The sequence below is a fragment of the Mastomys coucha genome, unplaced genomic scaffold (assembly GCF_008632895.1).
Source record: "Mastomys coucha isolate ucsf_1 unplaced genomic scaffold, UCSF_Mcou_1 pScaffold22, whole genome shotgun sequence".
In the NCBI taxonomy this organism is placed as follows: Eukaryota; Metazoa; Chordata; class Mammalia; order Rodentia; family Muridae; genus Mastomys; species Mastomys coucha.
The window spans coordinates 62,618,096-62,627,778 of NW_022196905.1; the positions used below are offsets into that span (position 1 = coordinate 62,618,096).

The window sequence follows — 9,683 nt, forward strand, 5'->3', positions numbered from 1 at the left end:
ATATATATATATATATATATACACACACATATATACATATATGTATATGTATGACATTTTATTTGCTTATATGGTATGTGATATTTCTAGATATCATGGTAACATTTTTATATGAGAGATCATTTAGGTTTCCTTAAGAATGAAGGGACTATATAGGAGATCTTAGTAACACGAATTTTCTTATTTTTCTGAGAAGTTAGTTGATTATATTTGAAATTTTTCTTTTGTTAGGATGCTTAGATGACAGTTTAGTAGCGAATTCCGTTGTCTTGGCCATTTTCTTTAGTGACACTGTGTTCCTGTGGATCAGGTAGACGGCCCTGTAGCCTCTACTGTGTGTAACCTCAGATCCTGTAGTACTTTGACCATTGCACATCTTCATATAGTGAGGTGCCTCTGCTTACTCTGTCCCACTAGGTTAGCAAGCCCCGCCTTCTCCTCACAGTCTCCTCTCAGCAGAGGTCATGAACTTTATGACTGCTGTGCTTACACAGGCTCAGTCATTTGGATTTCAGGAGGTTTGTAAAGTGTATCATAAGCAGGACATAAAGAGAATCAGCAGAATCAGTAGTAACGCCCATAGTTTTAGGCAGTACATTTCTAAAAGCCAGATTCACATTTACTTTAGTAATTGACCTAGAAACTAAGTCTAGTGTCGTTTTCATTTCTGGTGCTGTTTCCCATCTACTAACGTTTTTACTCAAAGTAGTAGATTATTTTGTTCTTTTGTTTTTTAAAATAATTGCACTTGGCCTAATTATTAGTAAACTTAATTCCCATGGTTGTTTACATTATTTTTCTTCTTTTTGTATTTCTCTGAATGCATAAAATCAATATTTGTAGTGTGACCACAATTGTATATCATTAATGCTAATGGAATCTAAGATAACCTTGCAGCCAATTACAGAAAAATAATGTGAATGCCAGTGATTAATTTTGAACTTGACAGTACTTTCTATATGTTTGTATCCCCAGGAGTGTACCCTATAGACCAGTCTGAATACAATAACCTGAAGAGTGCTATAGAAAAACTGACTTTAAATGACTCTAGTGTGACAGTACATCGGGATAGTAGTCTGGCCCTGGGAGCTGGCTGGAGGTAAGGGACGTTCATATCACAGAGTCACATTTTATAGGAAAATACCTTCTAATTGGATGTGTTGCTCATGAACATTTCTGAAGAGCAGACTAAATTTTTTTAATATTTTTGGAGGTGTAGATGGGGGGTTTAAGACACGGTCTTACTATATAGCCTTGGCTGCCCTGGAACTAGTTGTGTAGACCAGGCTGGCCTTAAATTCACAGAGATCCACCTGTCTCTACAAATATTCTTTTTGTGTATATGTACACATGTATGTGTGGGTATGCACACCATGTGGGCTTGCTCACAGGCCTAAGATCAACTGTGTTTCCACTTTTTCTGAGTAAGATAAATAACTCTCTTAATGTCTGCTTAAGTCTCAAGTACATTCATGTTTTATGGGTAATTTAAAATGGATTCACAGAAGATTTGGGTCTTATTTTATAAAATTATATAAGAAATGCAAATTGATAGAATGAATCTTTATTTACCCCTTTCCTACAAAGTAGCAATGTATTCACAACAGCACACAGCCCTATGGAACATAGACATTTACAGGAGTTTTGGTGGTTTTTTGCCCCCTTGTCTCCAGATTGGGATTTCTTGGACTTTTACATATGGAGGTTTTCAACCAGCGACTAGAGCAAGAATATAACGCTTCTGTCATTTTGACGACCCCTACTGTTCCATACAAAGCTGTTCTTTCCTCTGCAAAATTAATAAAGGTACTGCACTATTTACTTCTATTTTGTATCAGCTGAAAGGGAAAATTTAGTAAAGATGTATACATGTATATATAAAATACAAGAGAAATGTTTTATTTGTTTGTAAGGCTCTATTAAGATTGATTATTTTTTTTTAGTAAAAGTTAATAAAAATTTTTTATTACCTTTCTAAAACTAATTCATGTTTCTTAGCTCAATCTCTTCATTATCAAAATTAGTCTGGTAGTGATAGTAAAAAGAATTAGTAATGAAAAGACCATTATAATTCAGCACAGGATTTGAAAGATAATGTTGGTCATAAATAATTGAAGTTATAAAATGTAAAATATTCATTCTTATAGGAAATTTTTAAGTTTGTAATAGAAGCAGTAATGTATTTCACATAAGTCACAATTTATAATTTATTCATTTAAACCACTGCTACCTTGAGCATAAATAACCTGATTTTATATACTAATTATATTACCCTAAAATGTCATATTTGTCATACTTTTTTATATGGTTCATGGTATGTTTTATAAATTTTAGTAACCAAAATGCTGTAGTCTATTTAGTATTATTGTTACTAAGAAACTTAAAAGGTGGTCATCGGAAGACTTTTGTTTTAGTTGTTTCTTAGAAGGAAGTTGTATTAGGTGATAGTCTAATCTTCATGTGGTTTTGCTGTTATGGCTGCTACTTTGTTATTTGCAGTACATTCAGTACGTTCTAAAATGTGAAAAGCAAAGCTTTAAGAAACACCATTGTGTTAGTGTTTGTTCTTAAAGACTGTTGCCTTGTTTTTAGGAATATAAAGAAAAGGAGATCACAATCATCAACCCTGCACAGTTCCCTGATAAGTCCAAGGTCTCAGAGTATTTGGAGCCTGTTGTTCTGGGCACTGTCATTACACCGACTGAGTACACTGGAAAAATAATGGCGCTTTGTCAGGTAGGAACACAAAGTGGGATTCTGGAGCAGTGCTCATCAGCTTGTATCTCATAGGAGTTCCTCTGCTGAGAACTTTCCTTTACACACTGGCTTTAAGTTTGCTTACCACTATTAGCTGGATAGTTTAGTCAAAGGAATGAAAGAAAGTTACATACTTATTCCAAAGGGGCTATTGTGATTTAGTTTATTTTTGCACTTGAAAGTGAACATGTGATTTTAAAAATAGAGATTACAAGCTTTAGTTTAAAACAAATATAAGTGAAATACAAAGTAGTGTTGTTTCTTTCCGTATTAAAAACTCTTGCTTATAAATCTTTGGTAGACCATTAAATAATACTATTCCAGTTTGTTTACTTTTATTTATAGAAATTATACTTTGGAGATTAATATTTTAATTTATTCATGTCAATATTTGTATGGATTATCATTAAAGTTATCTTTCTTTAGGCACGAAGAGCAATTCAGAAAAATATGACTTTTATTGATGAAAATAGAGTTATGCTTAAATATCTCTTCCCTTTGAATGAAATTGTGGTAGATTTTTATGACTCTTTGAAGTCTCTGTCTTCTGGATATGCAAGGTAAGGAGATGATGGTCATCACAAACATCTCAAAGGTTTGAAAATGCTGATTGTAAGGATTTATGCTTCTGCTGTCTTACTGATTTCAGCTCTTGAAGCCAGTTCAGAAGGATAAGGTTCGGAAGTGTAGAGCATTACAGATTTTATCCAGACCTTGATGTTTCCTTCCAGGAGGAAAAGGGCTTACGATGTCTCAGACTGGTACTCTCCGAAAGGGAAGCACCCTCTGACTGTAATCCAGTCAGAGGTTACAGCCCATGTGGCTTAAGAGTTGAACATAATTTCAAAAATACCTGTAACTGAATAACATTTGAATATGTATGTATATTGATCGATCCATGGAGCATGTGCTTTTAATTGAAAAATTGATATAGAGTATGAAGAAATGTTAAATGTGTACTGCACTTAACAATGTTGTAGTCTAGAACAGGTCCTCCCAGAAATATGTGCTCGGTCTTATAAAAATCTGTGTATCTTAAGGGAGTACATGAAACCTAGCCAAATAAAAATATAAGTTGAGTATTAAATAGCACTCTTATACTGCGTTTGGCTACAATGGCTTATGAATTAAACACTGGACTAGCACTGTTAACTTGGACCACCCTGATAAGAGCAGCTAACATGAGTGTTCTTATTTGTGCTTGATTAAGCTTTGCTGTAACTACTCGGTGTGTACTAGATTCATATGTGTTACATGTCTTTGGATCCTGACAAAAACTAATGTCCAAACTGCAGATCTGTGTAGGAAACCCAAGTGCCCTTGCTTAATGGCATTATCAGTGCATTATCTACATGTGTTGTCATTAGCAATAGAAAACTCAGCAACCCATGAAAATAGAGTTAGGTGAGGACCACCAACAGCTGGCAATATTACAAAGGAGCTGACTTGGTTTTGGTGACTGATTTTCCTAGTTCACTTCAACTTGTTCCTTCCTTTTCCTTCTCTCTATGGATTTATAGTCCCTGTACTTAGGGCCCCAATTTCATAAATGAGGGTTGATGCATTTGGTTCTTTACTATGGACATACACATCCATTAAATGAAACTTTATGTGTGGTGATAATTTTATCAAGTTTCTTCAGGGAAGAGCAGGTAATGGAGATTGTAAGGAAAAAGGAGTTTGCTGAGTATAATCTGACAGTATCACACTTGTCCATGTTCTGTTGTCCTTGTTAGTTTTGATTATGAAGATGCCGGTTACCAGACTGCAGAACTAATAAAAATGGATATTCTGCTGAATGGAAATATCGTGGAAGAGCTAGTAACTGTGGTCCATAGGTAAGCAGAGTACGAGATCACCAGCTGTGAGCACAGTCGTGTGGATGTTTTCCTGTAGTTGATGGTTCCTCACCCACTGCAGCAGATACACTTCGTAAAATATTGAACGATAATTCAAATGGATTTTAATCTACTCATTTTCCTTCTGCTTTTACATCAGAAAGATATGGCTTTTATTGATGAAAATAGTTATGTTTAAATATCTCTTCCTTTTGAATGAAACTGTGGTAGATTTTTAACACTCCTTGAAGTCCCTGTCTTCTGGATATGCAAGGTGAGGAAATCATGGTGATCACAAACCATTCTATTACTAAACAAAATATAGAATTATAGCCAAAGGAATGGTAGCATGGAAATAATTTCCCTTTACTGTGTTAAAGGGAAAGTGTTTTAATTTTATGATTTAGTTTTATAATGATAAAAATATTTTCATATTCATGAAAATCATTTATGATAATGAAAAAGTCAAATATATGTGTTCACAAACTAGCAGACTGATATTATGCTGTATCCATGCAATTGTAGGTTATAATATAGATTAATACATAGTTATAGAAAATGCCAATTAAGTACAAAGTGTTGAGTTCTATTTGAACTTCTTAAAATTCACCTTACTGTTAATTACTACACTGGACTATGAAGATTATCTAAATATTTATATTTAGTGTAGCTATATTTTTTCTGTCTCAGAGAGAAAGCATACACTGTTGGCAAAAGCATATGTGAGCGGCTGAAGGATTCTCTTCCCAGACAGCTATTTGAGATAGCAATTCAAGCTGCTATTGGAAGCAAAGTAATTGCAAGAGAAACGTGAGTGGAAATTCAGTTTCCTCTGAGGCTGGCTTTAGAAACAATATACACAGAAAACAAGACTAAGCTTGTAACTTAATCGTGGTGTATGCTTTTTATTTGTGTAGATCATGAGATGATAAATGTCTTATTACTTTGGGTTACTTATATTAAGTGATGATACAATTGTACAACTTATGAAAGTTTAAAAAATTCCTGCTCATTTCCAATGAATTTCTAGGTTAAGGGATTTCTGTAAGGTTCCATTCAATAGATTATAATATGTTCAGATAGATTGTGATAAGAACAGAACCTAAACATAATAATAAAATGTTTTTTTCTGAAGCAGTAAATCAGAAGAGGTTATAAATGCCATGTTAGGTTTTGTTTTCTAGGTTAGGCCCCTCACGTGGTTTACAGTATGGGTATGGAAAATAGGGTAAATTTCAAAGAATGCTAGTATTGTTGAAAATCAGGCTCCTGTAGCAGCAAGTCTAGTCTCTGGTAGCATTTCCTCTCACCCAGCTGTTAGGAATCTTATGACTCTGGATATTCTGTCTCCTCAGTTATGACAAATTGGGAATTGCTATTCAGTTATAGTATAACCTAAGCCTAATGTATCAGTACTAGTTAAATGACATTTATATATACACATAAATATAAATATATATAATAAATATATAGAATAATAATATATTAAATGTATGCCCATTATGGGAATAATTCATTTTAAATGCTATTTTGTTTCAGATATGCTGTATCCAAGAAAATGTAGAAATTAGGCAGAATTCCAGGGACTATCCTAGAAAGTAGAGCAGTTAGCATATCGTCACTTGTACATAAGTTATATTGAAAGTAGATTAAGAAAACCAAATAGATATTTAAAAAAATATTAAAAGAATCCCTTAATAAAAGGATCACTTTCAAAATTAGTGATCATGGAAATGTCATAATAATATAGTAGTATAATTGATGGTTGGATACATTAACAGTTGTTTGTCTTGAGAATAGTTTTATAAAATACTAAATTTAGCATTAAATCCTTTAGTAGTCACTATCCATTTACAGTCAGGTCTGAATATAATGATTTAGCTTTTTAAAATACTTTATTCAAAGTATTTCTAGGTTGAACTGGGAATAATGTATTTTTTTAATTAAAGTCATGAATTTCACATATTCCTTCTTATACATTCCTCGAGCAATGACCTTTCTTACTAAAGGATATGGGGACATTAAAATAAATATTTTTGTGTGTCAGACAACTGAGTATATGGAAATAAATACACAAACATTTGACCTAGGTACATAAGGCAATTTTATCTAAACACTACCACTAATTATTTTCTCAAAAGTATATCTGTGTATAGAAATTATGCTTTTAAACTGTATTTCTTCTTTTACAGTGTGAAAGCCTACAGAAAAAATGTTTTGGCAAAATGTGTATGTATCTTTCTACTTTACTCAATTGAATTGCTTTAAGAGCAAAGATGTTATAAACTGGTTCCTGTTTTAGTTTTCATATACCATGCATTTCTTCTCCAAGTTTCATTTTAAATGGGTAAATTTCTGTTTAATCACATTAGTCTTCATTTTAACTACATATTCAAATGTTTTTCAGTTTCTCTTTTCTAATACCATCTAAAAGATAATTTTGTTAAGCTTCCATAATTTTATACATAATGAAATAGTATATGTATAGTGATTGTTTCTTACAGTTAAAAGAGAGTAGGAATTGAAATCTACCTTGCTACATTGATTTTTGGATAGCTGCTTTTTCTGGTAGAGTTTCTGGCCAGGTCTGCATTTGAAAGTCTGCATTAGGCTGTAGCAATACAATATGTTTATCCTAAATGAAAAGAACTGATTGTTGAGGAGAGGTCAAGTGAGGGCCTGTGGGTCATAATGACATGTTTACGATTGTGATGTTTTCTTGATGTAATTATGTAATCATTTCCTTTGAACCAATTTGGATTTCTTATTTTTCAGTATGGTGGTGATATTACCCGAAAAATGAAACTTTTGAAGAGACAGTCAGAAGGGAAAAAAAAGCTGAGGAAGATTGGCAACATTGAGATTCCAAAAGATGCTTTTATAAAAGTCCTGAAAACCCAGCCTAATAAATGACTCAAGGAAGCAGGGGTTCTCTGTTTCTTCTCATTTATAATGACAACAGAATGAAAACTCTGAGACACGTATTAATACTTTATGACCTACTTCAGTGCTTCTCAACCTTCCTAATAATGTGACCCTTTAATACAGTGCCTCATGTTGTGGTGACCCCAACCATAAAACTAGTTTTGTTGTTACTTCATAACTGTAATTTTGCTACTTTTGTAGATCATAATGTAAATACTTGAAATGAGGATGTCTGATATGCGACCTCAGTGAAAGGGTTGTTTGACCCTAGGTTGAGAAGTGGTGACGTGTTGATAGAGAAGAGGTTAAATGTCTGCTACATTGCTTATTCTGTCTTTTATGTTCTAATACTCACTAGTAATCTCAACAAAATGCCTTACCTGTCTTTAAACTGAGATTGTTACTACACCCCTCACAGGTGACTTTGGAAGTTAAAGAAGGTTAGTACATTTTAAACATTTGTGAGGGCGGGATGTTATACATTTAATCACAGTGAATTTTAAACTTTTTTTTAATACTTTTTTGTCTTATTTTTTTGTTTGTTTTTAGAGTCTTGAGGTAGGATCCTGCCATGTAGCGCGGCTAGCCCAATGCCTTAAGTAGGGGTTTACTGCTGATTCGAGATACCAATGACCACAGCAACTCTTAGAAAGGAAAACATTTCATTGGAGCTGGCTTATAATTTTAAAGGTTTAGTCCATTGTTGTCAGAGTGAGAAGCATGGTAATGTACAGGTAGACGTGCTGCTGGAGAAGTAATGCAGAGTTCTACATTTTGATGTACAGGCAGCAGCAGGAGACTGTCACACCAAGCCTAGCTTCAGCATATGAGACCTCAAAGCTGGATTCTACAGGGACACAGCGCCATTCCTCCTAATAGTACCATTCCCTATGGGCCAAGCATTCACACACAAGTCTATGGGTGCCATTTTTGTTCAAAGCACCACATACCTCAAACTTGTGACAGTCATTCTACCTTAGCCTTCCCATTGTTGGGATTTTATAGCCATTTGCTACTATCTTCAACTTATGCATGGGTTTTCTTACAGATACTAAAAAGAGCCCTAATTACATCTATTAACAACTTTCCAAAATCACCTTGTATCACAGTTTTTAGCTCCAACACTTTATCTGATATATATGAATTGGTTTTTAAGAAATAGACTCCAAAGAATGTGTTACTAGACATTTGTTCTAGCTGTTTATGCCTATACATTTAAGCAAGCATTTCTGAATCTTGTTCTTGACATTCTGAATACATTCCTGCAAAATGACATACATTCAGCAGCTGTTAATAAATTAGTAGCTATTACCTGAACATACCTAAATGACACAGCTAATAAATGCCTTAGTTTCATGTTCATTCATAACAAACTGAAAAATTTATTACTGCAAGAAAGAATATTGTATTTTATTTCCTGCCGTCTATCTTGAGTATGGCATAAATCTGGTAGCAAAAACGGTTACAAATGAGTCTTAGCATTTTGATGGGATTTTAAAGCGAGGATTTAAAAGTTAGGTAGCCTTAATTTATCCTATTACATCATAAACCATCTCACTTCTCCTAGCTTGATTTGCTAGGGGTAAAATACCAAATTCCCACCATAGTATTTTTTCCAAATGGTAATATATTTGGAAACTAAGACAATGCAGTTGTTAAAAGTGCTCTGTTCTTACATTGCTAAGGGAAAGTCAAAAACTGGTGCATGTGTCCTAATATACAATCTCTGCAATGTAACGCTTGAGCTATTCTTTAGCCCATAATTCTTTAGGAATTAACATTGTACTAACAGTAGAAAACATTTGCTAGGCTTAATTTTGAGTTATATACCTTGAGCTTCTTCCTTCGAGTTCTAGAATCACAATTTGTATAGTCATATGACAAAAAATAAGTGCCACTTATAAAATTTGGTATGGGTTAGCCAGTGTGTGGAGTTTTATGTGCTTTCTTCAGTCTCTGTAACAGCAGAGTATAAGATGTCACTTTTATCCTCTGGTGATACACAGAATCCAAATAATGGGGGTTTTGCTTCAAAGACAAAGATTATTGCTACATATGACTTATTTTCCATGGTTTCTAAGCCTTTTAATAGTATATCAGAGTAAGTTAGGATGCTACAGTGGTTAGGGAAGTACTGAGGAGAAAACACTGTGAGACAGCATC

General features: G+C 33.7%; 1 protein-coding gene across 5 annotated transcripts in view; it reads left to right on the plus strand.

The window, feature by feature from the left end:
• Nucleotides 1-7,693, plus strand: part of Guf1 (GUF1 homolog, GTPase) — a 15,298-nt gene extending 7,605 nt beyond the window's left edge. For all 5 annotated transcript variants that reach the window (XM_031342559.1, XM_031342556.1, XM_031342560.1 and 2 more), the window contains 8 exons: nt 976-1,099; nt 1,674-1,806; nt 2,593-2,736; nt 3,184-3,317; nt 4,494-4,595; nt 5,286-5,405; nt 6,788-6,824; nt 7,371-7,693. In XM_031342559.1, coding sequence (XP_031198419.1) covers nt 976-1,099; nt 1,674-1,806; nt 2,593-2,736; nt 3,184-3,317; nt 4,494-4,595; nt 5,286-5,405; nt 6,788-6,824; nt 7,371-7,508 — 932 coding nt within the window. In that variant the 3' untranslated portion in view covers nt 7,509-7,693. The remainder of the gene's footprint in view (nt 1-975; nt 1,100-1,673; nt 1,807-2,592; nt 2,737-3,183; nt 3,318-4,493; nt 4,596-5,285; nt 5,406-6,787; nt 6,825-7,370) is intronic.
• Nucleotides 7,694-9,683: the final 1,990 nt, after the last annotated feature.